Source organism: Glycine max, chromosome 6 (assembly GCF_000004515.6).
Source record: "Glycine max cultivar Williams 82 chromosome 6, Glycine_max_v4.0, whole genome shotgun sequence".
In the NCBI taxonomy this organism is placed as follows: domain Eukaryota; kingdom Viridiplantae; phylum Streptophyta; class Magnoliopsida; order Fabales; family Fabaceae; genus Glycine; species Glycine max.
Window position 1 is genome coordinate 46,385,259 of NC_038242.2, and position 13,865 is coordinate 46,399,123.

A 13,865-nucleotide genomic window follows, 5' to 3' on the forward strand; every position below is an offset into this window, starting at 1 on the left:
TATTAAAAACTTTGTCAAAAAAATCTAATCAACAAAACCATGACAAAAGGAAAAAAGAATAATAATCATTACTACAAAAAAGATATTTAACATCTATTGAAAAAGCTTGTTAACATCGATTTTGAACTGATATTGTATTTAGCGACGTTGAAAATTAACATCGATTTTGAAACCAATGTTAACATACCATTATAGAAGGGTATTCCAAAAGGTACAATGTTTATTCCTTGGGTGAGAGGGAGAGAACTCGTTAGAGTAGGCAAAGGGATTACTACTTCTAAAATTGAGTGAGCACAACTAGTGTTGTGTGATTCCAATAATAGTTACTATTAAGGGTGTGAAGCCTACAGAGAGGTTTTTTTGAAAGTATACTTGGGTAGAGCATGCATAAGCTTAGGGAATAATAGAGTTGAAGCATAAATAGGCTTTTAGAAAGAATACTTGCGTAAAACCTGAAGAGACTTTTCGAAAAAATACTTAAGAGGAACCTATAGAGACTATAAGAAAAAAAGAATATCATGGTTAAGTGATTAGTCTTAGTGGATAAAGCATTCAGGTGTAGGTACTAGATGTAGCCTCTAAGTTCGGGTGAACCAGTATATATAATTTCTTGGTGTGTTGATTCATTTCTTATTGTTTCTCATTTATTTTAACTAATTACTCAACATATTTTTAATGAACTAGTATATTGTGAATTTCATTTAGACTTTAATATAACTTTGGTCTTCCTATTTTGTTATATCCGTAATTTTGATCATTCTATTTTAAAATAGAGACATTTGATCCTCCTATTTTAAAAATTCAATATTTTGGTTGAATCCTTAATTTTGCCTATATTTATTTCTTTTATTTCTTACATTTTAATCAATTAAATAATTTATTGATGGTACCTTAAATGAATATTTAGAACTAGGGTTTAACATGACCAAAATAAATTAAATGAAACTCAGGTAAAATTGAGTTTGAACAAAAAAAAAATGTAAATTTCCTAAAATAGTAGATCAAATATCTCTATTTAAAATAGATGAAACAAAATTATGGATTGAACAAAATATATGGACTAAAAATATACTTAAGTCTTTTAAAGATTTGTTACGATATAGTATCATTTTGGATTGGCCCCATCCATGTTCATTTGTATTTTGTTTCCAATTTTAAATTATATTCTCTAGTGTGGGTGGGCGGTTGGGGTTGTTGAGCCTTCTAAGTTGGTGCTGCCACCTTTTTTTCGCTCAACCTCCTTGACTAGGGATGATAAAAAAATCAGTGTCAGCTGATAAAATTCACAATGAATATGAAACGAGTAATGTAATGGATATCCACTACTCATGGATATGGGTATTTTCAGCTACTCGTTAGTTAGCGAGGCGAAGGCGAATATAGTAGTACCCACACATGCAAGTATCTACTACTCGTAGAATAACCCAAGTATCTTGATATATATATATATATATATATATATATAGATAGATAGATAGATAGATAGATAGATAGAGAGAGAGGGGGGGAGGGAGGGAGAGTTTGAACTTATTTTTAAAGAGACTAATGTTATTTGAAGTTATGCATAGAACATGTTTTAAAGAGTGTAATTCTTGTAGAATTGTTCAGCATTATATAATTTTCTTTATTTTGCTAAAAAAAATATTTTTTTTAGTTTTTTGACAAAAATCCCCAAGTTTACAAAATTTTGCGGGTAGTTACATACACAGGTACCCATGGGTTCATGAGATGGACACAAGCAAATATTTTAGCTCATAGAGTTAGGTACTACCTAGCCCGCCCGTGCCGTTGTCATTCCTACCCTAGACCGAGGTGATGAATCGCGTGCTTGAACAATACCTGCGTTGCTTTGTCCATTCTCAACCCACAACGTGGTTCCGATACTTGGCACTCGCAGAATGGAGTTACAACACCTCGTTGCACTCAAGTTCAGGACTGACTCCGTTCGAAATTACTTACGGCAAGCCTCCTCCAACGGTGCTGGATTACATTCCGGGGACAACTAATAATGAGGCTGTCCATTCCTTGCTCGAAACACGCCAGACCATGCACTCTAAATTGCAACGACGTCTGAAGCAGGCCCAGGAGAGAATGAAGGCTCACGCAGACGCAAGACGCGAAGACATTTCCTTCGAGGAGGGGCAGTGGGTCTACGTGAAACTCAGACCAGGGCGACAAAGTTCCATCATAGGGCGACCCTACCAGAAACTTTCCAAGCGGTTTTTTGGGCCTTTCCAGGTTCTGGAACGTATCGGAGCAGTCGCATATCGCCTTCAGCTGCCATCAGAATCGCGTATTCACCCCGTCTTCCATTGCTCTCTCCTTCGCCTTCACCATGGCCCACCGCCAGATGAACACACCCCTTGCCCTCTGCTATTTCGAGACCAGCGCCCTCTCCGGAAGCCACTATGTTTCCTGGATATGAAGATTGACCCTTCCTCCACGACGCCGACCCCGTTGGTTCTTACACAATGGGTTGGTGAGCCTCTTAAAGATACCTCTTGGGAGCCATGGCCGGAGCTCCGTGATACCTACCACCTTGAGGACAAGGTGGTTTTGGGAGGGGAGGGTATTGTTAGCATTGCTCATGAGGGAACCCACAAGGAAGATGACGAACAAGCACAGACGTCGAGACCTAACGCGGGCTAGGGCTAGACCTTCACACTTGCAGGACTACCACGTGGAAGGGCTACCCTATTAGTTCACGTGTAATAACTGTTAGCCCACGTGAAGTAATCCACTTCGTGGAAGTTAGGCGCACATGTTCCTATTTCTGATAAGTAGTTAGGCTCATTCTGTTGAGCAGTTACGATACCAATGATTGGTTATAAGTACCCATCATCTTGTAATAAACGGGATATATGAAAAACCTTGTTCCTCTTAGTTCAGGAGTTTCTCCCTTCCTCGAATAAGGGATAGTCCTTCGCATCACATTCTCGCCCCTCTTATTCCCTGCATCCCTAACAGATAGATAGATAGATAGAGAGAGAGGGGGGGGGGGGAGGAGGGAGGGAGGGAGAGTTTGAACTTATTTTTAAAGAGACTAATGCTATTTGAAGTTATGCATAAAACATGTTTTAAAGAGTGTAATTCTTGTAGAATTGTTCAGCATTATATAATTTTCTTTATTTTGCTAAAAAAAATATTTTTTTTAGTTTTTTGACAAAAATCCCCAAGTTTACAAAATTTTGCGGGTAGTTACATACACGGGTACCCATGGGTTCATGAGATGGACACAAGCAAATATTTTAGCTCATAGAGTTAGGTACTACCTAGCCCGCCCGTGCCGTTGTCATTCCTACCCTAGGCCTCTTCATTAAAAAAAGCAACTTACATAAATCTCCCTTGAGATTTGCTCTATTTACACATGTCTACTCTCCTTTTAAAATCATTACTTTAACACCCCCTACCTGATGAGAATCATGAAACTGGCCAAATACAAGCTAGAGGCCCAAGTGGAGAAGGACGAAGGCCTAAGTGGAGAAGGACAAAGCCCCCGAGTGGAGAAGGATGAAGGCCCAAGTGGAGAAAGATGAAGGCCCAGAGGCAGAGGCACTATCAAGACAATTAATGTTGCTGAAGGCCCAAACTAATTTGAAGGCCCAAGTTAAATATGTTTTTAGTTATAATTTTTATTTATTGTAGTTTTGGCCCAACCTATTTAGAAGGCCCATGTCTATTTTTATCTTTTTGTTCAGATACACTATAAGTATTGGTTTTTATTTTCAATAAAAAAAACTTTTGGCATTTTGATAAAATTTGGTGAGAGTTTCTCTCCGGGTTCCTTGTTGAACCAATTATCAGACTTATCAAGGTAATCCTTGTGGCGTCTAACCAGACTTATCTTCCTTCACTGGAAGTGGCGTCTACCCTGACTTATCTTCCTTCACTGGAAGTGGCGTTTACCCAAACTTATCTTCCTTCATTGGAAGTGGCGTCTACCCTGACTTATCTTCCTTCACCGGAAGTGGCGTCATCTAAACCTTCGTAGCCTGTATCAAACGATCCGCCCCGTAAGGTTCACATATTTACATTAAATTTTAATTCATTTTTAGGAAAATTCGGAATCATTCCTAATGTTTTAAAAATGTTACACATGTACCCCTTGAGGTTGTAAACATGTTCCACACAACCCCCCCCCCCTCTTTTACAAATAATACACGTGTTCTCCTTCTATTATAAAAAAAAATTACACCTAATACCCCTCATTCCTCTCACTCATTGAAATGTAAGAGAAATAGAGTAGAATAGTTAAACATCATAAAAAACGAAGGAAGAAAATACAAATAATAGTGTCTCATCTCATGAACCCCATGAATATTAACCCATGAATATTACACCTAATACCCCATGAATATTAACCCATGAAACACAAACTAGCTTCAGCTTCATCTTATTCAGCAATAATAGTGTCTCATAAAGATTCATTAATGGTATGCCAAAGATAGAAGTTTTAAATGAAGGAAGAAAATACGAATAATTTCAGGATTAAAATTTTAATAAAAATCATGTTTCTATTATGTGATCTAAACAATAAACGAAGTTAACGATAAAAGGGTGTAAGTGTTACAAGACCACATAATCTAAGAGATTTTATGTAGTGTAAAAAAAAGGAAAAACATATGTAAATAGTGTAAATTTCATAGGAGGTTGTTGTAATTTGGTAAAAAAAAAAATAGAGTATGATTTTTTTTGCTGAATTAGTATATTTTTTATAATTGTTTAAAGTAATAGGTTATAACTTTTTTATAATTAGATTACTAATCAAACTAATAAATTATCAGTTAATAATTCACACGGATTAATTAGTTTGACTAGTGATTCAATCATTCAATTCAAATGCCCTTATCGAGTAGTGTGTGACAATGACATTTTCCAGACTATAAAACATAGGAATGATTCGACTCCATAACCATAAGAATCTATTCCTTCCGGTTAGTCTTCAAAGGCTCGGATAAGTATTATTGTCATCCTAACATAGTCATTATCATCCTTATAATTGTGATTATTGCTTTTGCAATTATTTATTTCATATATGTGTTCATTATTATTATATGAGTCGGTCTGACTTACCATCCGTACATATGTTTGTGAATTGTGACACGATCGCAGAACTTACCAGCTATATTGTCATATTCTCAATTTCCAATGTCCAATGTGTATACGGTTAAATTAAAATAAATTTTGTTTGAATTGTTTCTTACTAGAGTGTGAGGATTTTTTTATTTATTTTTAGAAGCGTGTATTGTTTAACTTGCATTATTTTACGTAAAGTTCAACTTACATGTTAAGTTGTAAAAGAAATTGTATAAGCAATTTTATGTTATTTTTATATTGGCATTGGATTTTAAAACACAAAACCCTTTCTTATCATGAAATATACAGACCTTTTTGAATTGTGGCTACAAGTTATTTCAACTTTTCTTTTTCTTGTTCTTTTTTAGGCTGAAGCTCATGTCTTATAGCTTATATACTATTCGCTTTGTGCCTTGGTTTCTTTTCCTCCTCATTACAGTTTGGATTGTAATAAGTTTTTATTATTAAAAGCTGTGATTAATTAAATCCTTATTAGTAGTATATACGTTTTGGACTTTGAAAGTTATTTGACTGAAGTACTCCATCAATCTTGAACCATGAGCTCATATCTTTGAAAGTTATTTTATCTGTAAAGAAAATGAGAGATTGAAAGAATCAAAACAAAATAATTCAAGATATATTTTATTGTATTTTTTGTATTTATTAATTATTTTATTTTATTGTTTATTACATCACATGGTTGTTATTTTATTCTTATATGCAGAACAAATAAAGTAATCACATGATTTTTCATTGCGGTATATTCCCAATCTCAGCTAACCAAATTTAACATAAAGATCATAAATAAAGGAGAAGTTGGAGGAGGCACCGGCATAGCATGAATGCAAAAAATAAAGTGGACCCATATGTTAACTAAGTTCATAACCCTCAATAATTGAACTCGAAAAATAAAAGTGTGGAGGGATTTTTTCTTGTCTTCCATTAGAAAGATATTTTATCAATATATATCCATATTGGTGCCTTGCCCTTTCTCTAAAAGAAAAAAATATATATTTTATCATCGATACAAATTTTACATTTTTTTTGGGCACCTTTCATGGTCATATCATAGCAACCTGGCTTGGCTTTCTCTACCTTCCCCTTCACATGATCCCACATGGCCCCTTAAATAAATGTTCAAAACCTTGCATGAACATTAAAATAGTCACAACTAACGAACACCTTTTTTTTTTTTTTAATTTGTTTCTCGAAGAAGAAAACGCGGGTTCTAGGATGACCCATGACGTATAATTTTTTTTTATCCATACAAAGATAAAAACAAATTTAATCTGTTCTAATAATTACAATATTATTATTATTATTATTATTATTAATCATATTATTATTATACATTTGAGTTTGGAATTTATAATTTTAAAAGTGAATTTCTTACTCTTCATTTTTTCAATTTTAAAGGTGTATTTCACGACTATATCTCTATAATTAACTAAAAAATATTCGTCAATAATCTTAATTTACTTTTTTCTTATATTTAGTTGTATATGTAATTTTTTAAACTATTTATTTTAATTTAAAATAACCTTATATCATAATTCGGATTATCTACTATTATAAATCTAAAGCATAATTTATATATTTAAAAAATATTTATTTATTATAAATTGTAATTATAATATAATTTTAAATTTAAACATAGTCCTAAGGAAGTAATTACATTAAATATGAATAAAATAATATAGTTATATTAAATATTTGGAAAAGAATAACTTTACTTCTTCTATCAACTACTCAATTCGAATAAATATATTTTTCATTAAAAAAATATATTTATGATCTACACTAAAAAGTACACGAAATTAAATATTATTATTAAATAGAAATGGATTTGCATATTTGCACTTGGCAAATTGCAGTTCAGTTTCTGCTTGCGGCCAACCAAGCAGCAATAAACGCAAACTTACAAACTGGTTTATTCTCAAACACTTTCTTTTTCTCTCTCTTCAAGCTCTCTCCCTTCTTCTATACGATACGAAGTTTCCTCTATCTTCTCTTCTCTGAGGGTAGCTTTGATTCATTGAAGGTTTTTCCTTCACCAACTTTCCAGAGGAAGAAAGTGACTTGATTTCTGGGCCTGCTCGTTTTATTACTGAGGTTCTTTTCTTTTTCACACAACCTCTCTCTCTCTATATCTGTGTGTCGGTGTTTTTTTTGTTTGGTAGGTGAAGATGAATGGTACAGTGGGGTTTGTTTGTTAGTTCGGAAAACGTGTAAAAAAAAAATCTTTTTTACGTTATTGTTCTTGTTGAGGGTGTCCTTCATCAAGTTCAAAACTTTCATTGACCCTTTTTCTTGTTTAATAAAGTGACTTTATAAGAAGAAAATAAATAAGCGATTCAACAGACGGTCTTTGCTCTAACTAATCAAAATCTTCCTTTCTCTGGTGAGTGTGTGTTCTTCTTCAAAGTGGTCATGTTTGGTTTGGTTTGGTTTGATTGGGATTTAAGAATTGGGTAGCATGCTGTGCTTTCTAGTCGAAGACTTTCTATTCTTCCATCTTGATCTTGAAGACTTTTTTAGCTATGCAATTTGAATTTTGAAGCACTGTTGACATGTTTTTTTTTTTTATAAAAGAAATTGCATAAGGGTGGGATTTTGTCGTATTTGCCATTTTTGAATGCTTCCTATTGAGCCAAATGGTTTGTTTGACCTCTGTTGAATATTCTTCTTTCAATTTTCAGCTCCATGTAATGCAATTTGCTTAATTTTGTTCCTTCCTTCCTCTCTAATGAGATGGATAAGAGGAATCCGGTTTATGTCAGAATTCATATATATATATATCAATAGATGGTGTGATTCAATGGAAACTTGATTGGAATTATTATGTTTGAAAAGCTTATAACTAAAACTTGTTTCCATCATGTAGAAAGCTAGTGGGATAGCATCCAATCCAATGCTATCATATGACAATTATGATTTATTGGGAAGTACATTGACTTGAACATAAGATATGAAAAACCTCAAAAGCTATATCATGATCGTTTAGACGATGGCTCGTTGATTCGACTTTCAGTCAATGTTCAATCACTGTTGTGTATTCCATAGTCAAATAGAAATTGTGAGCCATGTAGAGTTTATTTTGTGTTCTGTTACGGTATATTTCATATTCGAAGTGCCTTGAGATTATCTCCTTTTGCTAAGTCAACTTCATGTTTCACTTGTAATTTGTAATTAGTAAAGAATTGACAAATGCAAAAATGCCAATTTGTTTTCTTGGTATGTGGTCCTGGATATGAAAATATCAAGTTGAGTTTCAATTTCATTTATTTATTTTGGTGAAGGAGTTTCAACTTGATTTGACTTTGGGGTTTTGCAGAAACCAAATACATGATACTAAAAACTCAAATGGAAGAAAAGCAGTTAGATTTTAATCAGCCTCTTTTATCGGTAAGGCGAATCTCATCAACGGCGGCCTCTGAAAATGACAATAAAAGAAAAGCTGATAAATCAGTGCGGAAACGACCTCCTCTTCCGTTTTACAAATCAGAGTTAAAATCAGGTCCAGTGACTAACCCTGGAACTGTTCCTTTTGTATGGGAGAAGACTCCTGGAAGACCTAAGAATGAAAGCAAACTACAAACAAGGGCTGTCGAACGGCCTTCCGTTGCTCCAAAGCTTCCACCCGGGAGGGTTTTGAAAGTTGAACAGCAATGTTCTGATAAAGTTCCTAAAGGTGCATCAGTTACTCAATCCAGAACAGGAAGCAGTGTTTCAGATTCTCCGCGTACTGCATCTCTAGATAATAAAGTGACAAAACATGAAAGCCCCCAAGAAGTAATTGAGGAAAAGGAAAGTTCTGGTTCAGATGATGAGGATGAGAACTATCTAGATGCTCTTGATACACTTTCTAGAACTGAATCATTCTTCATGAGCTGTAGTGTGAGTGGTTTGAGTGAATGGGATGATCAAGAGGTCCAACTATCAGGAAATTTTTCAACAGATCAACAGGCACGTGATTTCATGATTGGCAGGTTCTTGCCTGCAGCAAAGGCAATGGCTTCTGAAACACCTCAAATTCAGCACAACTCTAGGAAGCCACTTGTTACACAAGAACAACCAAAACAGGCATGGAAGGTAGTTAGTGGAGCGAATTCCCGTCCCCTTAATCCAAAATGGCAAAAGGTTTTGCCGCATTATGCTCAAGATATTGGTAGGGAAGAGAGCGAAGATGAAAGTGATGATAATGATGGATATGAAAACAATGCACCCAAAGTTTGTGGGCTATTTCCTCGGTTCTGCCTTTTGAATCCAGTTCCAGGATTAAGAATGGAGGGTAGGATTCGAAGTTCTACATTTCATGGAGTGCAGAGTAAATCAATTACTTCTCACAGAAGAACTGCAAAAGAGGTATTAATTTGTCCCTACCTAATACATACCTTTATTTTGTTTTTGTTATTATTCCACTTTAGACTTTATTATCATTTTGTTCACCTTTTTCTTTTGCAGCATGGTAGAACTGCTACTAATGGGAAAAAGTCAGTAAACTCCCAGTCTGGTTATACAGAAGAGAGAGATTTTCTGAGTACTGCAGAAAAATCTAAGCATGATATTGATCCACATCGTAGAGCTTGCAGCAAATCATCAGCCTCTGAGAGCACCGAATTTGAATCAAGTTGTGATAGCCCTGTTGTTGAGAAAACTCTATATGTAGATTCTGTACATAAGGTCAAATCTTCAGACACCAATATCAGAGGGGATGATTTTGATACTCTAAGAAAAGACACTGACCTTGATAAAAGCCTTTCTATAGATTCTTCAATTGAGGATAGCAAACCCTTGGGTATTGTGGATGAGAAGGAAGTATCAGAACCTAAAAGTTCAGCTTCTCTTGATTCATCTCTCCCCGTTTGTTCTGATAATTCAAATGACAATATGCAAATGGAAATGAAAAATCATTCCAACAAAATATGCCCAGAAAAGCAAGAGTTGACAAAGCCTGATTACCAAGGAAGTAACTTAGATCGCGATTTGGTTGCAATCTCAAGTCCAGATATGGTTGCATGCAAGAAAATAGAGTCTGAAAGCAAAGATTTTAGCACTAAGGAAAGTTCTAATGGCCTAATTAAGAATCCTGTTTCAATGAGAAACAGGAAATTTGCCAGTGATGTGAAATTTGATTCAAAGTGCCAACAAGCTACCAAAGTGGTTGATCAAGAATGCACTCTTGGATCTAGTGAGGATCCTAGTAATTTGGCTAGCTCAAAGGTGGTGGGTGACACAAAGATCAACTTAGAAAGTCAATTGCGGATGAAGTTGAGCCATGGAAAGACTTCAAATGCAAGCTCTTCAAAGCTTCCTCTTGCCCTTCCTTCACCAAAAGCTCCTTCAGAGTCTTGGCTTAAGCGCACATTACCAACAGTTCCCTCGAAGAGTATATCTTTACGGTCTAATCTTGCTACCTACTTCCATGCACCTGTTAAAACTTCTGAAGTTAATCATGGGCATCTTCAGTTTGCTCAGGTAATTTAGTAAATTGCATCAAATGCCAATCATTTGGTACAGGGCCGTGTACAGACATTTTGGAGTCCAAGACAAAATTAAAGAATTTTTTTTTACAAGAATTTTAAAGAGACTTAATATATTATATAAATAAAGAAAAGTTAATAGGGATTTATTTTTTTGGGATAAATAAAATACTGATATTGGTTAATTTTTAAAAAGAGGATATTGATTGACTAATTTTTAGGAAAGAGAGAGATTTTAAATTATTTTATTTTGATTAGTTAAAATATGGATTTGGGATGAGTTAAAGGAAAGTTATTAGGGATTTACTTTTTTGGGATAAATAAAATACTTTAAATGACATTAATTGTGATATTGGTTAATTTTTAAAAAGATGATATTGATTGACTAATTTTTAGAGAAGAGAGAGATTCTAAATTATTTTATTTTGATCAGTTAAAATTTATTAATAATTAGTAATATAAAAATTTTAGGGACCTAAAAATTTCTTTTTTTGGGGCCTTAAGCTGATGCCTAATTTGTCTTGCATCTTGCAAGGCCGTGATTTGGTATGAACTATAATGTCATAATGTGGTATCTTCATGCTTATATTCCTATAATTTTTTTCAGGAACTACTCCCACCCATTCCAGAAGCATGAATTTTCCGGAGATATCAGGCCATTGGTTATTTGATTTGCTTGGTGAAATGTGCCACGTTTTCTTAGTGTAATTATTTGTTCTTAGGATTCTCATTCTACAGCTTGGTCCCCCTTTTGCTTTTTTATATATATACATGAGACAGTATACTACTCAAAAGTGTAAATCACAGTTGCCCTTTTTGTCTTGTAAATGTAATAAGTTGTTTCAACTAAAATTTATCACTATAAATCACAACAACTTTAAGGTGATTTGTTCATGTAATAATATCAGGGCAAAAGACCTTTTGCTTAAAAAATTGTTGTTTCTGAGATACTGCTAAGAATAAATTTGTAATGATGATAATGGTGGTCCTGCTCTTCAATTGTGGAGTAAACTACTTTTACTATTGATGCGTCATGAAAATCAAATATTATTGACAGTGATCCATGTGATTTGCTGTCAAAGTTATTACTGTGCCAATGATTCTTAAAATTGGATTTGCTTCAGCAATGACTAATCTAACATCAACCTTGTGCACAGTTTTAGAAGTGCTTCATGAGGGAGGACCTGCTCCCTCAAATTTATATGGCAGCAGAATTTTTCTTCGAAAATGTGGCCCAACTAGCTTGGACAGACAAAAGGACAATAAGTATTGCAAATATGATCAAATCCATGTCAACAATTAGGATGACATTTGAATGGCATTAAGATTTGAATGTCAACAATCAGAAAGTTGTTGTTTCGTGCACCTTCAAGTTGCTTTCTGCTTCTCTTTTTTGGTTTCTGGAATGACTATTCTGGAATGTAAATTTATATTCCAAAATTATTACATATGTTGGCTTCTGAAATGGCCAATTCAAAAGGTAAAATATTCCAGAAAGAGTGTAGGAAGCAATATAGAGGTGCTGGAACCAATTAGAATGGCGTTCCTTGGCACACAAAATATAACTAAAATAATGTTGCTGGCATCAACTAGTAAACATTCGCGTGTATTACAAGCGTAATCTAAAGTCCAGACACTAAAAATAAAATAAAAAAGTAGTAAAAAATAAAGTTTAAGTAAAGTTAGCTAAATAATTAAAATTAACTAAGAAAGGAGTTAGAGTAAGTTGGTTTGAATAAAGTTATGTTTGGTTTAAATTCACTTCTGGCATAATTTGTTATAAGATCATGGTATGAGTGAAGCAACAAATGCTTGTTTCAGCCTTTTTTCCAGTGTTATCATGATTTTATGGATTAGAGTCAATTTTTACTTGTTATCCAAACATACTATTTTAATAAGTTTGAGCATTGTGAATTCTTTTATTTACTCAATTGAATATTAATCCATTATTATGATGATTACATATTTGAATAGAATATATGAGGTGATTTGAGAATTGGGTGGCGGTGAGGAACTTGTGGATTCCCTATGATTTGGCCAAGTGAACCATTGATGAAAAAAAATGAATTATTATTAATGATGATGATGATTGTGGAAAATAGAAATGAACTATTGATGAGGTTGTTCTTTTTTTTTTTTTTCTCTCTCTCTCTCTCTGATATACTGTTGATAAGGGTATAATGGAAAGGATCGGAAAAAAAATGAATCTATGCGGATTTTCCGGAGAGATTATGGAACTATAGGATTGTTGTATTGTTCATTTTCACACTTAATAATCTCTATTCCAATGTTCTAAAATATAAATGAAATACACCAGTAAAGTAACAACCACATTTGTTTAATATAAGAATTTCTAACATTCACTCATCCCGATAATAATATTAAATGTGTTTGTTTTCCCGTTCAATATCCTCAAACGGATGTTTAAGGAGAAATATTCCCTAGACTGAAATATAAGAAGAAGAAAAAATGAATTTCACCCATAAATAAAATTAATTAATACCATTTAATTTTAATAAACTTTCTAGAGTACTCTTTACATTAATTACCTAAGAAAAAAATTATTAAAAATAAAAGTCCAATTAAATATAGGATATTTTAGAAATACTACCGTTAAATGAAAAAATAATTAAAGTTTATTTATATTTTACTCCAACATACGTTGAACTTTTTTTTTATTTATACTTTGAAGGGAGTAACAATTTTGTTGCTTTTCATAAAACAGTACTTTGGAACACATGTTCACAAAAAAAAAAAAAATGGTAAAACAAACCTAACGTGAAACTTTGAATCTCTCCTGCATAATTGTACCATATACACGTGTTAATAAGAATTGGCTCAACTTATAAATTGACATCTATAAATAATGGTATGATTTTATATTGATAGATGTATACAGCATTAACTTATTTTTCAAATATTTAATCTACATTTATTATTTTTATTTATCTTTTTCTTCTTATTACATCACCACCTATTATGCTTACACATTTTCTCATTAGGGATCAAGTACTAATATTTTGGATGTCCAAAAATTATTTTTGATACATATATATTTATTACAAGTCTTTACTGAAGCTCGAGATAAATCTTTACTTTTAATGGTGATGTCATCCTCCTTTGTGAAACTTGTTTTTCTTTGGAAAAAAATATATAATATAATACTATCTAAAAAAAAGTTGTTCAACAATAGTACAAAAACGTTTACACGAACACAATGTGAAAGACGTGTTCCTTGATTTTTGACTGATTCTACAATTTTCTCTCATTCCATTATTTCATATACTTGACTTATCTGACCACCTC

At 33.3% G+C, this 13,865-nt stretch overlaps 1 protein-coding gene across 2 annotated transcripts; it reads left to right on the top strand.

Moving 5' to 3' along the window:
* Positions 1-6,926: 6,926 nt before the first annotated feature.
* LOC100812760 (uncharacterized) lies at positions 6,927-11,445 on the top strand. Of its 2 annotated transcripts, none has more exons than XM_006582214.3 (4): positions 6,927-7,188; positions 8,411-9,441; positions 9,541-10,554; positions 11,167-11,445. In XM_006582214.3, the coding sequence occupies exons 2-4, from the start codon at positions 8,422-8,424 to the stop codon at positions 11,194-11,196; spliced, it is 2,064 nt and encodes a 687-aa protein (XP_006582277.1). In that variant the 5' UTR covers positions 6,927-7,188; positions 8,411-8,421; the 3' UTR covers positions 11,197-11,445. The 2 variants fall into 2 exon arrangements, with proteins under 2 accessions (XP_006582277.1, XP_006582278.1); XM_006582215.4 differs by lacking the exon at positions 6,927-7,188 and adding an exon at positions 7,266-7,477.
* Positions 11,446-13,865: the final 2,420 nt, after the last annotated feature.